This window comes from Betta splendens, chromosome 15 (genome assembly GCF_900634795.4).
Source record: "Betta splendens chromosome 15, fBetSpl5.4, whole genome shotgun sequence".
Classification (NCBI taxonomy): Eukaryota; Metazoa; Chordata; class Actinopteri; order Anabantiformes; family Osphronemidae; genus Betta; species Betta splendens.
Genome location: NC_040895.2, coordinates 10,618,756 through 10,640,414, shown reverse-complemented (window position 1 = coordinate 10,640,414; position 21,659 = coordinate 10,618,756). Strand labels below are relative to the sequence as shown.

The 21,659-nt window shown below is 44.1% G+C and overlaps 3 protein-coding genes across 4 annotated transcripts; 2 read left to right on the top strand and 1 right to left on the bottom strand.

Annotated features, from left to right (window-relative positions):
- The first annotated feature begins 763 nt into the window (after positions 1-763).
- Positions 764-14,232, top strand: rassf4a (Ras association domain family member 4a). 2 transcript variants are annotated; one of them, XM_029126897.3, is made up of 11 exons: positions 764-880; positions 5,689-5,757; positions 5,849-5,924; positions 11,089-11,195; positions 11,575-11,654; positions 11,975-12,141; positions 12,568-12,669; positions 12,742-12,793; positions 12,868-12,989; positions 13,447-13,544; positions 13,857-14,232. In XM_029126897.3, the coding sequence occupies exons 2-11, from the start codon at positions 5,705-5,707 to the stop codon at positions 13,924-13,926; spliced, it is 927 nt and encodes a 308-aa protein (XP_028982730.1). In that variant the 5' UTR covers positions 764-880; positions 5,689-5,704; the 3' UTR covers positions 13,927-14,232. The 2 variants fall into 2 exon arrangements, with proteins under 2 accessions (XP_028982730.1, XP_028982731.1); XM_029126898.2 differs by lacking the exon at positions 764-880 and adding an exon at positions 4,455-4,585.
- On the bottom strand, positions 3,393-4,844 carry LOC114841787 (growth-regulated alpha protein-like). Its single transcript, XM_029126926.3, has 4 exons — positions 4,726-4,844; positions 4,428-4,557; positions 4,258-4,338; positions 3,393-3,835 (listed from the first exon to the last, which is right to left on the bottom strand). The coding sequence occupies exons 1-4, from the start codon at positions 4,790-4,792 to the stop codon at positions 3,721-3,723; spliced, it is 393 nt and encodes a 130-aa protein (XP_028982759.1). The 5' UTR covers positions 4,793-4,844; the 3' UTR covers positions 3,393-3,720.
- Positions 14,233-14,979: 747 nt separating the features above from the next.
- Positions 14,980-18,052, top strand: LOC114841752 (peroxisomal N(1)-acetyl-spermine/spermidine oxidase-like). The gene is made up of 10 exons (XM_029126868.3): positions 14,980-15,423; positions 15,591-15,767; positions 15,846-15,976; positions 16,058-16,245; positions 16,440-16,621; positions 16,756-16,925; positions 17,038-17,123; positions 17,209-17,321; positions 17,529-17,683; positions 17,760-18,052. Exons 1-10 carry the CDS (start codon positions 15,270-15,272, stop codon positions 17,895-17,897), a joined length of 1,494 nt encoding a protein of 497 aa, XP_028982701.1. The 5' UTR covers positions 14,980-15,269; the 3' UTR covers positions 17,898-18,052.
- Positions 18,053-21,659: the final 3,607 nt, after the last annotated feature.

Here is a 21,659-nt window from a genome sequence, read left to right as displayed (position 1 = left end):
AGACGCAATCAATACCAACAGACAGCAGACGTGTAAAAACACACCTGCAGGTGATTCTTATGTAGTAGATGCGTGTCATTTAATGTTATAATAAAGCCACAACATGTTTATTCAAGCAGGAGTGGACACACCAGGCATGCATTGTTTTCATGGACGGAATCTCTGCTGAATTAGCAGCTGATTGTCTCAGTAGAGAGGAAACGGACACTGGTATGTCCAGTCCCCTCGGGTTAGGTTTTAGTATGAGCTGGTTTCTGTGGGGGAAGTTAATCAGCTGCTGGAACAACTTACTTCCCCTCTGTGCGTTAAAATACAAATCCTATTTAGACAGAGAAAGAGAGCGAGGGAGAGAGAGAGAGAGACTTCCTTCAGGTTGTTTCCGTCCTACAATAGTTTCCTATAGATGGGAAATCCAGGTTCCAAAACAGGATGGGTGTAATAAATCTCACCAGAATCGTCTTCTTCCTCTGGAGATGGAAAAAAAAGACTTGGTGCTTTACTGGCTTTGATAATAAACTTCATAATATCACAAGATTACATTAGAATAAAAACATATTGTACAATTGATTTCATTGTTTTTATTAGCGAATTGATTTTTTTGGGCAGCGAGGAATTGAAACTCTGACGTGATTGATGAGGCTGGGTAAAAAATCTCAGAGGTATTTAACCGCTGAGCTTTTACTCGCTTCGCCCGCCTTCGCTCGATGCTGATTGGCTGGTGCGTATCCCTGCTCGCTGTTCATTGGCTCGTCCCAGTGTCAGTGCTCGGCTCCGGCTCTGAATGCCGCACTTCAAGGGCAGCGTGAAGGCTGATAAACGGTGTGAGGGATAACATCGCTGGTGGATACGCGGAAGAAGACGGAGGACGCAGTCTGCTATGGTGAGACCAGACTGGTTGTTATTGTAATATTAATAGGAGGGAATCGCGCAGTTTAACCGGGAAATAAGTATAATGTAGGATGTCATGGCGGCGTACAGCGTAAGGTGTTAAGGTGGTGGCGAGTTGTGTGATAAACTTTCCTCCTGTCAGTGCAACCTGGTCCATACGGTGATATCTGCAGCAGGCACGTTCCGGTCTGATTTCCAATGCGCGTCCAATTGGCGTCTGCCTCTCATCTTACACTTTTCTGCCGGCTATATTATATACACGTATGTTCCGGCATCCTCGGCGTCATTTGTAGCTCAGCTGGACGTGTTTCACTGGTGGGAATAGATCGTCTTCAGGCGCAGCTGCCGGTGTAGGTGCGATAATTGCATGCGAATCCCCAATTAGGAGACCTGCAACGAGGGTTCTTTGTCCGCCGAGGGAGCGCAGTACACACACACACACACACACACACACACACACACACACACACACACGGGAATAGACAGGAGAAGAGAGGTAAGAAGAGAAAAGGCAAACTATGTAAATTCCCCTTTCACCATAATCTGAGCATCGTTCCATCCAGTGACCCCTATGTTATCAGCTTGGCTGTAGTAGCTGAATAATTCATAATAGTGATGACAGACTGGACTCTTTTAAGCACTGGAATATTCATGCAGGTGCTATTATATTTTAATATGTATGAGAGATTGACTGACTGTCCTATTATGCGTCTACGCTATCTGCAGCCTCCTTGGCTCAGAGTGGAGGTGAAGGGAGGTCACTAATGCTGCCATCTCAGTAATTAACTCAAACAAATGCGTCAAATAAGTCTTTAGCTGCAGTAAGAGGAGCAGCAGTGGGACTGAAAATTCAAAGTCCTTCCAGCTTTTGTGTTCACTCGCCATTGTTTAGCAAAACCTGTGCCTCGCTTCCCAGACACCACTTCCCAGTCAGACAGTCGTGTGGCTAGTACAAGGAAGTGTGTTTCCTGATTTGTGTGGTTACTCTGAATGTCCACGTAAGCACTTTTCTCTTCTTTATTCTCCTTTTTTTTGAACAGGCTTCTATTACGCCTGCAAGAAATGCAAAAGAACCACCTAACGAATAAATCACTAAATACTGACAAAATTACAGAAATAAATCAGGTATTAGTGCTTTGGTGAAACCTGTAATATCACCACCCTGTATCGTGTGGGCTCTGGTTCTGAGAGCGTGATACCAGGTTCATAAATTTAAAAAATTTTAAAAATTTAAAACACTCAATCAGTGATTATTTTCTTTTCTCTGTGAGTTAAAATGCAGTACATGTGCGTTTCAGTGAACATCTCACATTAAACACCAGGTGGAGCCATTGTAACATAAACCTTGTGGTCACTCATGCACTTTTTTCAGGGACTGTCAGTATGAAGCAAGTGTTTAAGTATAAGCATGCACTGTCAGTTCACACTACAGAGCAGGTTTAAGATAAAAGTAAGAATCGTGTGTTGCTGGTGAATCTAAAAACATTAGTAGCAGTTAGTAAAAGTAAGGATTGGAGTTGATTTGATCATGCTTTTATTTTCAAGTTTTGTTTATACTGCAGGGCAAATATAACCCAATTAAAAGCACTAAAAGTACTTTTTAAACACCTATTTGGTGTTTTCCCGTTGCGTTGTTGTTGGTTGAAATAGAGCTCAATGACAGATCAGTACATGGGGTGGAGTAATGTACAAAATGAAATTGAAGAAAGTACTTATTTACAGTGACCTCTAAGGGTTCCTGTGCTGGATGTAGTGATCTTCATAACTGTCATAAGTCCGCTCAGTTTCTCCTTTAGCTCCATTACTGATGAATATGAACCTAAAGGTCACAGGAGAAATCTCTTAACCTGCCTGCTGGCTACACAGACAAAGACGTTTTTATTGAACGCTTTACTTTCACTTTCCGTCTTACGACCCATGTGAAATAAAGCGTTAAATAATCACTGGATGACACGGCAGTTTAGTAGCGGTCCACTTTAATGCCCCAAACTGGATTAGATATCAGGTTGGAGCTTGTCTTTGTTACCCAGATTGAGTTGGTGCAGGGAAAAAGCTGGCAAAAATGTGTGTGTTAATGTGTGTGTGTTTGTGTGTGTGTGTGCTCAGTCTTGCACCACTGGGATCTATTAGGTCACGTGCTTTACAAGAAATCTGAGAGTGAGCAGGTTTGAAGCTGCAGCTCTGCCTGTAACACTGCACAATAGTCCATAAAACTATAAAACATTACAAGCTGTCACAGTCACAGTGGTGTCTCCACTGTCAGGAAACCTACCCTCTGTAGGGCACTGCTCCTAAAGCTCAGAGATGTTTATGCAGATGTTTTGACTGAGACTTTTTTGTCCACCTCCTGTGGTTTATTAACTGAAGCAGACACAGTGGTTTAGTGTCTGTGGCTTCTTATATCCTGCCAAAGACGTCATCGACGTTCCCGTCCTCCAGCTTAAAATAGGAAACCTGTGTTTTAACTGTAACTAACGTAAAGGATCAGTTCACACAGTGCAGACTCGTATCTTCTGTTTTTATTTTACCAAATAATATGAAAAATGCCCACATTCATATAAAAATAAAGGCGTTCATATAGCTTCTCCTGCTGTACACACACAATAAAAATACACAAACACAAACCGTTTAATAGTGTTAAAGCTAAAGCTATTGACATATAAAAAGCCACCAGGGCTCAGTATTTGGTCGTCAGTCTTTTTCAAGCTCCCTCCCAGTGCTGGCCTAGAAACAGAGTTTGACTTGGAGCCAGGCCGGCAGACAGTTGCCTGGATTGAAGAGTCCACGCTTTGGCAAAAATCAGCAGGTTTTTAGTCAGGCTGAGTGAGGGGTTTAGGACGAGGCCCTCCTGTTGTGTCTTTGTGTCCTCTGCCGGGCTGCCCGGCGCCTTCCACCTCTTCTCTTCCTCCTCAGACAGGGTTTTATGTCACGATTCAACCTGTGCGCTCTGGAAAACACAACATACCACGGACGTTTGTATCAGGCAGTGAAAGAGTAGTTAAATATTAAATAGATAAATATTAGCTTTTATGTTGAACGTTCTCATTTAGACATGTACAAATACAACTTTGACTATGAGGTGTGTTCTTAAGAATCATAAGAGTGTTACTGTGTGAAGCGCACACACAAGTACAAAATATGTGCAGCTCAGAGCTTTGTCAATACGCAAGAACTGGCTCGACAACAAACACGATATCGTTGGCTGTGATTTGCAGGAAACGTGGGAGGAACCGCTCGGCGAGTGAACGGGATCGTCTGTCTAACAACAATAAAGCGAACCACACGATCCCCTGGTCCACTGACAAACCCTCTCGCTTCCTCCTAAGCTGATGAAAGGCTTCCACAGCTCATGCGTCCGCTGAGTCTCACCTGTTCCAGCAGCGGATAAGCTGCTTGCCCATCGGCGACTCTGGACTCAAACACACTTGACTGCTGTTCTTCAGCGTCACTCTGAAAAACAGGAGCAGACCAAGATATTAGTCACAGCGCTCCAGATGTGCGGGCGCGAACGTGCGCGACTTCCCGGTAGTGGGACTCACATGACTGTGACTATGTGACAGCTGGGGCTTCTGGGGAGGACTTTCAGGTCTGCGAGTTGTCCTCTGACTCCTGGCTGCGTTTGTGGACACAGACATCTTCCCGGAACAAACGTGCTGCCTGACTCCCTCACTGCACAGACACAGTATCCGGTTCACAGGTCAATTACATGTGACATGCGACAACCGGACGCTCATTGTTTCTCATTCACGCCTTTCACCTCCCTTGCATCTTAACATGCTTACACACAAGAACTAGATCCCACCATCCATGCTTCCCACACACCAAAAAAAGTCCTACCTGTGACCAGCACCCAGAAAAAGCCCAGGGCAGCGAGTGGAAACACCGACCGGTGGTGAAGCTTCATGCTGGGAGCGAGCTGAGCGTTAATGCTGAGCCCCTGAGCCACGTGCGGCTGTTTTTATACCCCGGCTCCTCCTCCCTCCCGCTCAGTCACTGCTGGGCTTTCCAAACCAGGAAATTCCCTCTGATATCAGGATGCAGGACTCAGGATGCATGGATCAGGGACACTGGTGCTGCTGCAGCTCCACAGCCTGAAGGATGCAGTGATGAATGGCTTTCCCTTTCTATTTTCATGTGCTTCATTACACCGATGTTATAATGGCTGGATGTTTTGAAGAAACTGTGCCTCAAAGATGACTTTGCTCTGATTCTTGATACTGCTAAAATATTTTATATACTATATGTTTCGAAATACTTGTTTATAAGAAATAAGTGACTTTAGCACAATATATAGACAATACATAGGGATTGTCCTTGAATGATCCAACAGGGTCTATTGTTTTCCAGACTTTGTTCAGAGGTTGTTTTTATCAACTACCTCTATATCCTGTGATTTCCCATAATTCCATTGTCCTGCTTTTAACCAGTTTTCATTTCGACATTATGGTAAATAGAAAGGAAACATGATGACACTTTGAAGTCATGCTCTTCTATCAGTTCTATGCCTTTAATTGCGTTTTCAAAGCTCCTGGTGGAAGGAATTTACTCAGGGAATAATTAGGGTTGTTTCTCGCATGTGCATCATTTCGGTGACTGAGTCATTAGTCGACATCACACATCGTGCTGTTAGAGTCAGTGTGTGGTTTGTTTCACTGTCAGAAGGACATGAAATATAGGAAAAGGAAAATGATCTGTTATGCGTGAAGCCAAGGGTTTGTGTTGTTTGATGATCAGATGACTCCGTTAATAATTAGTGAGAATATAATGTTAATGGTAATTGTTTTAATGCTTATTTCACAGCTGGGCTTGCGTCAGAATGGACGAACGTCGGACCCACGTGAAATTCAGTGAAGAGAAACTGATACCAAAGTAAGTAGCAGGTCATTTGTTTGATTACACACATTTGTCCATCGCTCCCATCAGGCCCAATCTTTCCTTCTTTAATCCTGTGTCCACTCAGGTCAGACATCTTATCACTGCTGAGGACCTACAACTGTTACCATGAGGGGAAAAACTTCCAGCTGAGGACCCGTGAGGTAGGAGCGGTTCCACCACGTGAGCGCGTCACACTCAAACCAAAACCGAGCCCAGTGTGATTCGCCTTCGTTTAACTGGCATTCAATGAAATCAGCGGGCCTCCAGTCGGGCTGCAGTCCTGAGCACAGACCTGACATTCTTGGGCTTTGGCCAACATGCCAAAGTGCTGTAACACCACAGAAACCCCCCCGCTCCCCACAAAATTAACAGAACTGGGGTCTCAGGTTTCAGCCGTATACACTGGCTGCTGGACAAAGTCCTGCCTTAGTAAACATTTTGCTGTTGAGGTCTGTCTGGTTATTTGTTTGATATGTATTCCGTGGCTGGGACTTCCCCTTTGTGTTGGCTAGCAGGGCAGGGTGGTCACAGTCTGCCCCTCGCTTTGGTGCCTACAGTCAGACTCACTACGGTGTATCACTGGGAAACTCCCCCACAGACCGGAGCCTTATATATGTACAGTACAATATACATATGAGTAAATGCAGTGCAAGCGGGAGCAGCCACAGCTTTTACTTAAAGGTACGGTAGACTGCGTGCGGTGAAAGGATGGATAATGTTATTAGATGAGAAAACATTGAAGAGAAGTCATCATAATGTCACAGTATAAGAACAACAACATGGTGGTTCATCACTGGAACTTTCCATTAGATCATGTGAAGCTGAATGTAGGACTGTGACAGTGTATTTTCTTAACTCTGCTGAGAATGAAAGTCACTGTGGAAACGTGTCATTTCACTAATAGCTAATCTCTGTAGGTCCAGTCCAGACTTGTAGGATGACCCAGATGAGGCCACTGCAGCGTGGAGCAGTGAGACTGCTGTTAATAACGCAGCCGCTCCAGGATGCAGTCGAACAAAACAACAAGTTTGCTCCTGCCCGCGTTGCTTTTTCATATTTCCCCGTCGATCGGATCCGTGAGGACACTCTGGCTCTCTCACATTGGAGTCTCTAGCAACAGGTGAGATCAATATTTAGACAGTGGAGGAGTTCAGACTGAAGTGGGGGCTGAGCAGAAGATCAGGTTTGGTGTCTTGCGCCGTGTCTTGCCCCAGTTCAGTTCGAGCTCACATTAACCCACAGCGCAGACTTGTGCAACGCTCACCGGGCAGAAATTTTTGCCATTGCTGCAATGAACCCACAATCCGCCTACGCGTTTGCATCCTGTTTGTCCAGTCATTTGCAAAACAATTTGGGGTAAATTTAACCTTTTTTTTCCCATTCATAATTCTTGCTGCGGCGCAGCAGTAAGTGACCTACTGAGTGATGGAGCGTCTCCTGTCGCTCCAGTTCACTGCACAGGGTTGATGAGCACACCGACGTCACACTGTTACTCCACCTGGAGAAAATTATCTTCACCTTTGGGGGTGAACTGACTCAACGACAGTAACATTTTTCTTCTAACAGCATTTTGAAACACTGCCTCCGATATATTATCAACTAGTCTTTTTTTGGTCTTTTTTCAGCGTCAGTATAAATGACTGAGAGCAGGACTTTCAGACTTCAAACTTCTACATGCTTTTTTTGATCTAGAAGTTAGTGTTACCACAGAATAAAGAAGAACAAGCTGACAAGCTGTTCAAACTTAGAGTCACTAAGGTCGTCCAAGCAGTCAGGCTTATTTCCGCACGAACCTGAGTCAATATTACATCTAATTAAAGAAACGAAGCCCTGAAAACAAGACATTACTTCCTTAAGCATTATCTTAAGCAAGTAAAAGGCTCCAGATGCTGCTGAATCCATACAGACAGCTTTGTTAAGGCTGTGTCAATTTCCTCTCAATCAGTTTAGGAAAAACATCTGATAATGCACATTGCTTTTACACATTTGAACCAGCAGGAGGGAACGTATAATTGGCAGGGTGTCTCAGCGCAGCGTTTGTGAAGTTGTCATTAGTGCATCACATCACCCAGATGAACACATTCTATACTCACACAGTGTTAAAGATATGTAGTTTATTTAGTTTGTCTCCCACTAACTAACTAATTGAATTCACTGTTGGCTGAGACCACAGCTCGCAACTTGAATCATCTTCTTCTTCCCCAATTACTTTAGTAATTCCTGTATGAAATGTTATAGTGGCACAGTAGGAGCCACATCAACACAAATGAGGCCAAAGCTTAGTCGGCCTGACTCACCAGATATTTGTGGCTATAAGGGACAAAACACTGCGCAGCAGTGACATTCGTGGTTTGGATGCTGGCCTAAGACAAAATCTGGAAACTCCTAATGTGAATTTGTAGAAAATACAGCGACTGTGTGAATTAAAGACACATTTTATCCCAAGTGCTTAATTGGTTTAAATCACTTAAATCAATCAAACCCCCGTTCTTAGACAGAGCTTTACGGTGATCGCGTTGGCCTCACACCTGACAGGTGTGAATGATGATCACTCCGTACAGGTGTAGTCAGGTGAGTGTTAGTCATGTTGTGGGAGAACGGGGGTTGTTGAGTTAAAGGATCAGCCACATCCAGAGCAAAATCCACTTTCCAACAAGTTAAAACACATCCCTAGATACTAATTACTGGAGTTTTGACATGTAGCGCCTGAGCACTGACTGTGTAGCCTAACAGCACTTCAGCAAAGTGGTTAAAAGGGCTGCAAACCACCCCATTCCTAAACAGATCATATTGTTGCGCAGTTAAATAATTAAGGTATGATCCAAGTCAGCACTTGTTGAATACAGGAGAGGCTGACTACATATGTCTGTTCATGTCTGCCCAGGATCCAGTGCCAGAATGGATACGCAGCTCGCCCTGGCGGCTGCTTTGAGGAATTATTAGTTTAAAACGTGACCGCTGTATTACCGCCTGGTGGCCACTAGGTGGCAGCGGTGTGGTTGGTCTGTAGCAGTGGCAGATCCCTAACCTCACTAAAACACAAAGGCTAGTATTTCATGAATATTTGTACTAGGTGTTACCAGTAAACTATAGCTCACTAGTAAGTACTTTTTAAAATACTAATAAAATTTAAAAAAAGTACTTGTACCTAAATAGCAACTAAATGGTTTTGATTCATATGTCATTACATATTATTATGAGATAATTCCCAGTGTTATTATTACCAGGAACTTTGGAATGTGTTTATTGCAGCTGGTCACTAGAGGTTATTGGAATGGGAGAAGGAGTTTCACTTCATGTCACATTACTGTGATGTTGGAGCTGCAAAATCAATCATTACTTTTGTGTACTGCTGAAAAAAAAAGAAAATTATTATACTACTATACTATACCCTAAATTAGACTCTGCAATACGCATTCCTTTAGGCTTAAATGATCTGATCAAGATCTAGTTTAGTTTAACAGAAAAGAATAGTTTGGCCTAAATTGATTGAAAGATTGATCAATTATATTTTTAGCACTTAGAGTAAATACAGAAACAGTAAGTAGAGTGAACAAAGTATAATTATTTTAGTTTTTATTAGAAACAAATATCTTGTAAACAGTGCACAGACTTAAATAAAACACTCTTCTCACAAAACACGTGGCAAATTTGTGTTCATTCGGTTATTATAGATCCCAACCAATGTTGTGTTGTTGTCGCGGTTATTCTTCTGATCTTCATAAACAAAGCTGGTTCATGTCACATGTCAGATTTTGAGATCCTCCACTAAAGTGCTGACAGGAAATCCCACAACCGAAGCAGTTCAAGTCCTGATCTGTCCAAAGAGCCAGTCTACGGGGTCTTTCCCCCTGCAGAGGGAAGCATCCTCTGTGCTGTTTAGTCTGGAAGTCCTTAGTGTGCGGGGAGAACCGCGAGGCAGTGAGGAAGAGGCAGACATCTTCATCTGAGCCTTCGAGAACTGTCGCAGCCTGGGGGACCTCTGCAGTCGGACCGGGCCACAGCAGGGGGCCTCAACTGGGAGGGCAAGAGCCTGGATACTAGCCATGTAGTCCTCTAGAGACTGGGAGCTCTGGTTAGGCTGGGAGGATGCAGGATGGGCAGGCAGGTCCTCCAGCGTCTCCGTGATGGTGGGTAAGAGAGGCAGGGGGAGCAACCGCCTGCGTTTCATGCTGAGGAAGAAACAAAAAACAAGTGAGTTAGTCTTCATCTATCCCGTCAACACTAACAAATAGAAGATAAAGATGCAAACTTATGTTTAACAGAAGAAATTAGTTTTTAGACATGGATAAACTGAAGCTGATGATCGAGGAGTAGAACAAAAAGAAGCATTCTCACCTTTAATGTGTGCGTGTCAGGTCCCAAAGAGAGAAACAGTGAAGTGTGGTCAGCTCAGTTGAGTCTGGCTGGACCACAGCGTGTCCAGGCTTTATAGGGGCACACAGAAGCATGACTCGCAGCACTTCCAAAAATAGCTCCGCTGACCTTACTCGCATTGGTGTGTGTGTGTGTGAGGGCGTGTTCATGCCTGTTCAGGAAGCACAGGAGTGGTGGGTTAGTGAGGTCCAGTGGTGCAGCTGCTCTAATGTTTATGTTCCAGAAACAATGAAGCCCTGGGAACATTGTGACACACCTCCAAAATACCACCTTTCCTTTCCCTCCTAACTGCTGTTGATAAAATGACCAGTGTTCCACATAAAAAAAGAATAATATAAATATGAAAGCGATCCCAGACACTCTGAAGAATCAGATTAGCTCCATCAACTGTTTATTTGGCTTCTATGAAACCTGTTTTTGCCTTATTATCATTTTATCTGATACGTGACACAATGATAATAAAACACTAAAACATAAACATCATTATGTTATATTATAATATATATTATAGAGTAGTATAAAAGTCAGGCTTCACATGGAGACCATTACACAACAAATCTTTAGTTTTATAAAGTGCTGTGACCTCTTTCCGCTAAATGACGTATCAGCTAATAGAACTCGAGTGTACGTGACCCGGAGCAGCCGACGTTGTGTTGTCATCACTGCTGACCTGGTAGACGTGACTTCACCCGTGTCCTCTGTAAAACCGTCTGATCAAGCCTCACAGAGTTTGTCCGAGATCAGAGGATTCACGGTGAAGCCGTGCGCGGCTGTTCCTGCACGTACACCTGATATTGAGCCGCTGGGGCAGGAAATCCTCTCAGAGCATCAGAGCACGGCTTATTGTTTTCTGTGTGTGTGTGTGTGTGTGTGTGTGTGTGTGTGTGTGTGTGTGTGTGTGTGTGTGTGTGTGTGTGTGTGTGTGTGTGTGTGTGTGTGTGTGTGTAGGAGGACGGCGGGCTCATCCTTGAGGGCCTGCTGAACATCTACTGGGGCCTCCGTCGACCAATCAGACTCCAGATGCATGATGACAACGAAAGATTCCGGCTCAACCGGTAACAACCCGGTCCAGCCTGACACAGACGTGCCGGCGTTGGCCGACAACAGGGACCTGTTACACAACATCGGCCAAAGCTCTGACCACAGAGTAACATTTACTGTGGCTGAGCAAAGTGTGGAGCCTCCTGTCAGAGCAGGAGGTTTGATGACAGTGCTGATAAAGTAGAGCTCAGTGGGGGCGCATGAGGGTGTTTTCAATATATAGGGATCAGCGTGTAGCATAATTTAATCCCGCTAATCACAAACCTATTTAACTGTTTAATATCTCTTAATACTTTAAGCATAGGCAGACCTGGAAAACAGGTCTATCTTCAGTTAGAAGCTGTCGGAGTCACAGCTCCTGTCAGCATTTTAATTCTTAACTCTTTTCCACAGGAACGACAGATGCTCGTTATCAAAGCAGCCGTCAACCGAGTCAAACAACAACACGCTGAACAGAGAGACTGGACCAGCTGGTGAGCAACACACACACACACACACACACACACACACACACACACACACACACACACACACACACACACACACACACACACACGCGTAATGCAGATTACACCTGCATGCTGTTTAGAGCCGTACAAGTGCTTCATTCAGCGTTTCCAGAGCTCAGGCAGAGATGATCGGCCAGATCTCCTGTCAGTTACTGGCATCTGACTGGTTCTTCATGTCCACCCTGTTAACTGTTTGCCAGATCATCAAATAATGACTTTCTGGCTTTTTAAGTTAAAACTAAAATAGCTGCGGACGTCTGTTTCTGTTCATGCGAATCCTTGAGGCGGTGACACGTGTGTGGAGGACGAGGACTCGCCTCAGTTACTGAGAACCAGGAGTGACGCTTCCTTCGTGCGGGTTCACAGGAGGTTAAAGACTCACACTGCCAGAGACTTGCAGCGCCTGCGCACACACAGGTTCTCAATCAACGGGCACTTCTACAACCACAAGGTGACCAGAACACAAACATTGGACGGGCTCACTCTAATGTATCCCGTTGTTGACATATCTCCAGGTGCAGAGGGCAGAGCTTTCCTGTGTGGGTGTGTCTAACAATAGCCCGCTGCCCGCTTCATTAATGTGCCACTTGAACTGTACCAGTGTGTGTGTGTGTGTGTGTGTGTGTGTGTGTGTGTGTGTGTGTGTGTGTGTGTGTGTGTGTGTGTGTGTGTGTGTGTGTGTGTGTGTGTGTGTGTGTGTGTTGTTATTGAACACGCTCCAGCTGCGACTGAGCAGTTTCCTTTCCACTGGAGATTTCCTGCTCTAAATCTCCACAGCGTTCAAGTCCAGCACTTCCTGTTGGAGTCTCTAAGGCCTTCAAGTACTTTGTGTACTCCCGCTATTAGATTACCGGCCGTTTGCTCTGCTTGCTTTCAGACATCGGTGTTCACCCCGGCCTTTGGCACAGTCACTAACGTACGCGTGAACAGCTCCATGACCACCGGTCAAGTCCTCAACCTGCTGCTACACAAGTTTAGGGTGAGCAGTCAGACAGTGGCCTCTATTTCACGTAGAAGCCGATAAACATCATCTGTATTTGTGTCTTTGAAGGTGGAGAATAAATCTGAAGAGTTTGTGCTTTACTTAGTGCACGAGTCCGGCGGTAAGAACATTTCCCGTGTTTCATCCATATAAACGTGCTTCGATGAGCTGCAGTGTTTGGTTGTGACCTTGCAGAGCGGACCCGTCTGAGGGAGGGCGAGTACCCGCTGGTGGCGCGTGTGCTTTATGGGCCCTGTGAGAAAATATCCAAGATCTTCATCATGGAGTCGGACCTTGGTGAGGAAGTCACGTACGATGTGAGTCCGGGCTTCGAGCTGTTCGCGATACGTGACCTTGTTTCGTTTCTGGTGTAATTCTCAACAAGGGCCTAAAACGGCACAATGAAGCAATGACAATGTCGGGGTAAATTTAGAAAGCTGAGTAAAGATATCCTGTTTGGGTCCTGATGTAACAATAGGCTGAGATGATCTCCTGTGTGTTGCACTTTACTGGGTGATAAAAATATAGAATGATTGTTTCTGGAAGGATTTTCAGCGATAGCAACAAGGTCAAGCTTTACAAAGCAATCTAAAAAAGTCTGTTTCTTAGTTTTTCTTCGTCTGTCCCAACACAGTTGTTGGATGAGGATTTTATTTTTGTTGCCGAAGGTTATGTGTTTTAAAATAGATTTATGGAGTTTTGTTAGTATCACTGACTTTACTTACTTACACTTTAGCATCACTCATGATGATGTCTAAATCTTTTTCTTCTTAGGTCGCCCAATACATAAAGTTTGAGATTCCTGTTTTAGACAGCTTTGTAAAGAAACTTAAAGAGGAAGAAGAACGCGAGATAAAGAAACTGACCAAAAAGTAAGTCAAGACTATAACTAAGTTAACTAGCTAAGCCAAAAGACTTTCCTGGAAAGCACTGTTTTGCAGCTTTGTGTAATGATTTAACTGGTCTGACTGTGGCCTCAGCACAGAAACCCTGCCCTTTATATTCATGTTATGTTGACTTGTGGCATCTGGACTAGTGTTTACACGTAATTAGCACAAACAGTGCTATTGTTATCGTTATTGTAAGTAATTACACACATATTGTCAGGAAGGAGACCAAATAAGTGCAGTAGTTTTATTTTTATGCCAGAGTTTTTAATTTCGTGTCATTTCTCACCTCTGCAGGTACAGCGCTCTGAAGTCAATGATTCTTCATCAGCTCGAAGGCAGCGCACACACCAGTGACAGAGTATAGACTGTGTGGGTGTGTGTGTGGCCAGGTCCAACACTAACGATTGCTGACTTACTATTGGACCATTTCCAGATATTGTCGTGAATGTAGCGATAAAGTTAAGCGTAGAGGCAGTAACAGAGCCATATGAACCACCTCATGCCTTCTGCCTTTAGAATGACACCTGTTTGTATGTTACATTTACTACTACTGTTTTGATAACTCTGCTATGAATGTTTTTGTATCATGAGTATGACTGAATATGAATATTTATACAAGCTGTTTTGGTAATGTTTGACTCAGACCTTTAATAAATCCGTTTCAAAATGACCTTTACAATCTGACTCTCTGCTGCCGCTGAACATAATATCCAGCTCTGGCTTCTTACTGGAGCTGGAGCTCAGATTAGATTGTTGTTCTGAGTGACCCTGTTTACCAGCTAGTTCCCATGAGCTCTGTGTGTGTGTGTGTGTGTGTGTGTGTGTGTGTGTGTGTGTGTGTGTGTGTGTGTGTGTGTGTGTGTGTGTGTGTGTATGAGAGAGAGCGAGAGAGAGCAGCGACATTACACAATCACAATAGGGGTATCCTGAGTAAAAGGGCTGAACTCTTTTCCCACAGTCTTACAAATACCAAGATAGTAATGTTTGGTGGGCCCGTCTTGACCTACAGTATAATGAGCAGACCACTATTATTGTTTGATTATTCTGATATGGATCATTTATGACATTTTAATGATTCACTTCTACGTAACCAAAACAAAACATACATACATGCACACGCCTTGGTAAATATTGTGTGTCATAATGTTATAATTCAACTGTCAGCCTCCATCTGCTCATGAATCACATGATCGCTCCAGAAGCTGCTGTGGACACTGAACTAGGATTGCCTTGTGGAAAAATTCTGCTTTATATAATGGAGAGCTCTGAACCAACCTGTCCGCAGTCTACAACATTACTTTATACACAGGTGCAGTTGGTGACTCATTAACCGGCCACAAAGAACCTATAGAGAGGAGTGAGTACATACCTAGAACCAGTCTGACTTTATTCTAAGCTGCTGATCTATTGTTGCTTTTATGGGACGAACTGTGGACACGCCTCTCTCTCTAAACATGCTTCACATACAGTAGATAGAAGGAAGAAGCACAAACGCCAACGCGTAAACAAGAACAAGGCGCACACGCTATTTCTGAATCGGAGAATTGGTAAACGTGATGTTCAATCTAAGTCTTGGTGTTTGACGTCCGCCTCAGGTGACGCACCATAAACGACGCTGCCCTGAGTCCGCACCCGCTCTGTGAAGAGACACAGGCGGAAGTCAGCTCCGCGCCGGGATCCGGACGCTCAGCTCCTGATTGTGACAGAATGGCCGAAATAGAAAAGCCGACGATAGTAATTGTAGGATGCGGCATAGCTGGTATATCAGCGGCAAGCAAACTGTGCAAAGCTGGATTCCAGGATGTGCGAATACTTGAAGCGACCTCGAGAAGCGGAGGACGAATAAAAACCGAAAAGCTGGGTGAGCCATATGTGAAATGTCATTGACCTTGTCTTCAGGGCGTTTCATCAGAAATGTTTTTTTTCCACTGGTAATTTTATTTTGAATTAAAAAAATGATGACTAATTATGAAAACTATTTTTAAAAGCTAAAATACTGTTTCACTCAGACTCGTTCTGTCTCTACAGGTAATTACATCACAGAGATCGGTGCAACCTTCATCCATGGCCCATGTAAGGAGAACCCGGTGTTCTGTTTGTCTCGGGATTATGGGCTCCTGGATCGAGAGGCCCTCACCCGGAGGAACCAGGCTATGGACATCGGTGAGAGTCCTCCCTGGGTCACCAACTGGTTCAGCAGTTCAGGTAAACAAATGCTGTCAAACATGTGCCATGTTACTGAACATATGAGCTGATATACAGTAAACTTACTGCTATGTGCAGGCCAGAAGCTGAATGCTAAACAAATGGACTCTGCTCTGGATATGTTTGATAAGATTGTGGATGATACTGAGCAGTTTAAGAACCAAAGAGAAACACCCTGGGCCAGTGTGGGAGATTTTGTACGATCAAAGGTGTGTGCGCGTGATACTATGACTAGAGTCTAAAATATATAGAGCATTTGTTTGCTTAATGTGAGTTACCTACCCACGTAGGTAAAAGAACAAGCAACAAAGAAATGGAAAGGCAAAGATGAATCCACCAGGAAGCTGCTGCTGTGTGCCATCAGCTCCATGATGAAGTTTGAGTGCTGCTCCAGTGCCGTTCACAGCATGGATGAGCTGGACCTGGCTGCATATTGTATGTACAAGGACCTAAAGGGACTGGACTGCACGTTCCCAAAGTTGGTACCATGTCATAAACACACTCAAACACAATGTTGTTTTATTTCAGTTATAGTGTAGCACTATTTCAAAGGGAGGTTTTGTTATGTAAAATAAACAGAAGCAAGAATCATGGGTCCTAAACAGGAGGCTGACGCAGCTTTAAAGAAGAGGAAGCATGTGCAAGCTAGTAACCCTTACTTTTATCACACAGTGGCTATGAGGGCCTCATCAAGAACATGATGTCAGAGCTTCCCTCTGACTTGGTGACCTACAACAAGCCTGTGCACTGTATCCACTGGAACAGCTCAGAGAGCCAAGCGAGCACTGTGACAGTCGAGTGCGAAGATGGAGAGAGGATACCTGCTGATCACGTCATTGCCACGGTGCCTCTAGGTAGACTCTATTCCTCATCGCAAGAACAATAAAGACACAAAAGTGTTGATACAGTATGTCAAAAATAGGTGAACGTGAAAATATCTAATGTCAGATAATATTAGAATATATTAATTAAGTTTTTATTTCTTCAGGCTATCTGAAGAGACACTGCTCAACCCTGTTCTCTCCCTCTCTACCGGCAAACAAGCTGCAGTCCATCCAAAATCTAGGATTTGGAACATGCAACAAGATATATGTGGAGTTTGAGTCCCCATGGTGGGACGCTGATTGTGATGTCATCTACCTGGTGTGGAAAGATGAGGTCTGTAGTGCAATAAACCAAAAAAATCTGAAATTAATAAAATGATTGTACATATGAACAAATTAAGTGATTAAAACCTAAATAACCTCTATTACCCACCCTTTGTGTCTAGGAGGATTTTACAGACAAGGTGTCAGATATAAGCAAAAACTGGATAAGGAAGATGTCAGCATTCACTGTTCTCAAACCCTCAGAAAGGTCAGAAACATTTTGACATACATATGTGGAGTTTGAACCCACATATATATGAATTATAAATAAATAATCGCTGTTGAACCTTCAGTCACAGCCATGTTCTGTGTGGATGGATTGCGGGACATGAGTCTGAGTATATGGAGACTCTTCCTGAACAAGAGGTCAAACGGGCCATCACCGAGCTTGTCCGTACCTTCACAGGTGAGTCTCAGTCTCACTGGTAAAACTACTAGAATGACAAATTAGCTGCCAGAGGACAGGCAATACACAATATCGTTTAATTGAAACAGGACATAACCTAGGGCGCCATCTTCTGTCCAACCTGGACATGTTCAACAACTCATAGCACAGCAACACACAGTCTTGATTAGCCTGAATGTGCTATGATTTGTGTGACTTTGTGTTCAGGAAACTCTACCATCGCACTGAAGAGAATCCTACGCTCCCAGTGGTTTAATGACCCCTGGACATGTGGGTCTTACTGTCACCCCACAATAGGATGTTCAGCGAAGGACCTTAGGAACATGATGGAGCCTCTGCCGAAGAAGGGATCAGAATCACAAGTACAAAGCAGTATATGTTTCCGTACGCGCTCTGACCTTAGTTCAATTCACCTCTAAGTGCTTGTGTTTGTTTCAGCCCCTACAGGTGTTGTTTGCTGGAGAGGCTACTCATCCATGCTACTATTCCAGTGTCCATGGAGCCGTTCTCAGTGGTTGGAGAGAAGCTGACCGTCTCATCTCTAACTACCCCTCCATCAATGCTCCCCAGGATTAAAGATATGACTGTAATAGGTGTAAATGCAATTAGGTACCAGATATCAGTTGCTTCTTATCTCTGTTTGAAGCTTTCAGCATTATCTACTAATGCAGAGGCTAATTTGGACAAACAAGTTAAAAGTTGTTTTAATAAAGGTTTTTAATTCATAAGTACTTTGCATATCAAACACTGTATTTTGATTTCTCTACTTTAAACCTATAACTCTATGTAACTCTCTTATTAAATCTATAGTTAGCTTGACTATAGACAAAATTTAAATTTAAGGGTACATCAACAAAAAACAAATTACTTCTGGGTTTAATAAAAGTTTTTTAGTACATATTGTATTTAGAAATGCATTCATATACAAACATATTTGCGTTAATTCTGTTGCCTGTGACTACACAGTACTGTGATCATTTGGATTTGGTTTTTGTAACTTAAAAAAAAAGAAAAAGGAGGGCTGATGAAAGGAAAACCAGGCTGCAGAGGGTCATGAGGGCAATAAAGGAGAACACATCACAGAAGCAAGAGGTTTAGAGCAGAGTGAGGAGGAAGTGGTGGTATTGATTGTATGTAGTCACTAGATGGCGACACCTCAGTGGCAGCGATGACATCGAAATTCTGGTACATACATTTCATGCAGACAGTTTTCTAACTCTCAAAAGCATTGTGTAATTGATTTCACATTTTTGTCCTTTGAAGTGCTTAGTGTGTGCTTAGTGTGTGCTTAGTGTGTGTGTGTGTGTGTGTGTGTGTGTGTGTGTGTGTGTGTGTGTGTGTGTGTGTGTGTGTGTGTGACTTGTTTGGTTAGATATATGTTTATAGAAACTGCACTTATTACTGCAGAGAGTAAAAATATAGTGTTAGAGTGTTAGACTGAAGATATATACGTACACAACTGCAGGTGAATTGAGATTTTGCATTGTCCTAAAAAATGTGTTTTTAGGGAAAAAATTTATGATGGATGGATACACACACACACACACACACACACACACACACACACCCTGGCTACTAGGTTTCTTCCATCTGCTCGGTGACTGGGTGTACTGGTGGAGCAGCCGTGCTTCTCCCATCACCCTGGCATTTTTCATGCACCAACGTCTGTCACCCTTTTGGTGCACAATGTTATGTTACAGCTTTTCTAACCTTGTAGTGGGACACTCAACACCAGAGCTGATAAACAGGCTTTCTAAACTTACTGTAACTGTACAGTAACTACTACTGTTACTTATTATTATTACTATCAATAATGTGTGATTATGGTAGTCGTTTTATGATTAATAGTGATATTGGGCTTTTGGACACACTCTCCTCAGGCTCCAGCTTTATGTTTTATGTTGATCATATTAAAATAGGTAAAATTCAGGTAAAATTAATTGAAGATGGGAGTCTCTTTCCAAAACAATCTATGCGCAGAAGCATACTTTCTCCTTGATGCTTCATCCTGGCTCATGCAGAAGCTGAACTGTTCAGCAGCAGATGTGCCTTTCAAGGCAGAATGTCCTCTGAAAATGTCTTTCTTTCCTTTGTTCCTCAATTTCTATTGACTGTCCTTGTTCCCCTGCAACCACAGTCTCTCTCTCAACCAGCTAACCAGCTCTGTTTTATGGCATGATTACTTTGCTTTTGAGCATTGCCAAACATGCACTTCATACAACATATGGGCCCCATGCCTGTTTACTGGACAAAGGTAAGATGGGAGGGGGCCTGCCTGCGCTGGGAACATGAGATGGTGTAAACCATCAGAGAAACTGTGTAGGAGAAACATTGAGCCGTTAGCGGTAGGCATGAGGCCATTCTACCTGCCACGGGAGTTTGTTATAGTAACTGCTGTGTACGTCCCACCCTCCGCTAACGCTGACACAGCTTCTGAGACCCTGCTCTCAGTCACCAGCATGATGCAAACACAGCACCCACAGGCCCTCTTCCTGATTACTGGGGACTTTAACCATGCACCTCCCTTAGCTGCTCTGCCTACATACGCACAATATGTCACCTGCCCCACCAGAGACAATAAAATACTGGACTTATTCTGCGCCAACACTAAATAGGCATACAGCGCAACCTCCCTCCCACCCCTGGGCAGAGCTGACCACAACATCCCGCAGCTCCTGCCTGTGTACATACACTGTATGAGCAGCCGGCGGTGCCCGCCACAAGCTGAGGGGGACCAACGACCTGAACTCACATTTCAATAGGTAAGAACTTAAGAAGATCAAAGCCAGGAAAGCAGTGGGACCAGACGGCATCAGCTCCAGACTCCTAAAGTCCTGCGCAGATGAAGTGTGAGGTTATGGAGCATGTCTTCAATCTGAGCCTCAACCTGAGGGTGGTACCACAGCTCTGGAAAACCTCCTGCCTGGTACCAGTTCATAAGACACTAGACAGCAAAGACCTCAGCAGCTTCCAAACCTGATGAAGACACTAGAGAGACTGGTCCTGGGTCACCTTCGCTCTGCGGTGGGAACCTACCTGGACCCACTGCAGTTTGCCTACCAACCTGGCATAGGAGTAGAGAATGCTGTCATCTTCCTCCCGCATCGAGCTATTTCTCACCTGCAGAAGCCCGGCAGCACTGTGAGGATCATGCTTTTTTGATTTCTCCAGTGCCTTCAGCACCATCCAGCCGGTGCTTCTGAAACACAAACAATCTCAATCTTACGGAGTGGATTATGGACTATCTCACAAACAGGCCTCAGTTTGTGAGAGCCAGGGACTGTGTCTGATACTCTGACCTGCAGTGTGGGGGCCCCACAGGGGACTGTACTGGCCCCCTTCCTCTTCACCCTCTATGCGTCAGGCTTCAGACACAACACAGACAGCTGTGTTCTGCAGAAGTTTTCTGACGACTCTGCAATTGTCGGACTAATCACCGATGACGACGACACAGAGTACAGAGGACTTACTGAGGACTTTGTGGACTGGTGCCAGTGGAACCACCTCCTGATCAATGCAGGGAAAATGAAGGAGATGGTGGTGGACTTTCGCAGATGTCAATCTGCTGTCATCCCACTGATGCACATCCAGGGGAGGGACAGAGTGAGAGAGTGGACTCGTACAAGTACCTGGGTTTGCATCTGAACAATAAACTGGACTGGACTCATAACACGGATGTACTGTATAGGAACTGTCAGAGCAGACTCTACCTGCTCAGGAGACTGCGGTCTTCTAGAGTGAGGGGCCACTCCTGAAGACCTTCAATGACTCTGTGGTGGCATCAGCCATTCTGTACGGTGTTGTCTGCTGGAGCAGCAACATCGCAGTGAGACAGGAAGAGACTAAATAGGGTCATCACGGTGCAGGAAGTGGGTGAGAGAAGGGTGCTGGCCAAATTCACATTTAGCTTAGAGCAGTCTCTCACCCACTGGAGGACTAACTGTCTGCTCTGAAGAGCAGCTTCACTGACAAACTGATTCACCCTCGCGGTGTGAAAGAAATATTTTGCAGATCCTTCCTACCTGCTGCTATCAGACTGTATAATCAGAACTGTTACCTCCTGATCCATAAACTCACCCCACTGCATCAGTGGCTATGTAGAAAATTTACCATGTGCAATATTTATGCATACTCTGTGCAATATTTATATACTTATATAAAATGCAATAACCCTTCACATTTCTCCATACTCACTCTACCCACCTGTATATTGTTGTACTGTGTTAATTCTTGCAGCTGTATTTCACCACACGTGATAGGTAGCATGCTTTGGTGCATATCACTGGATTCCTTTGATCCCTAGCTTTCATTTGAGTTGCAGATTATTAGGTTCTTAAG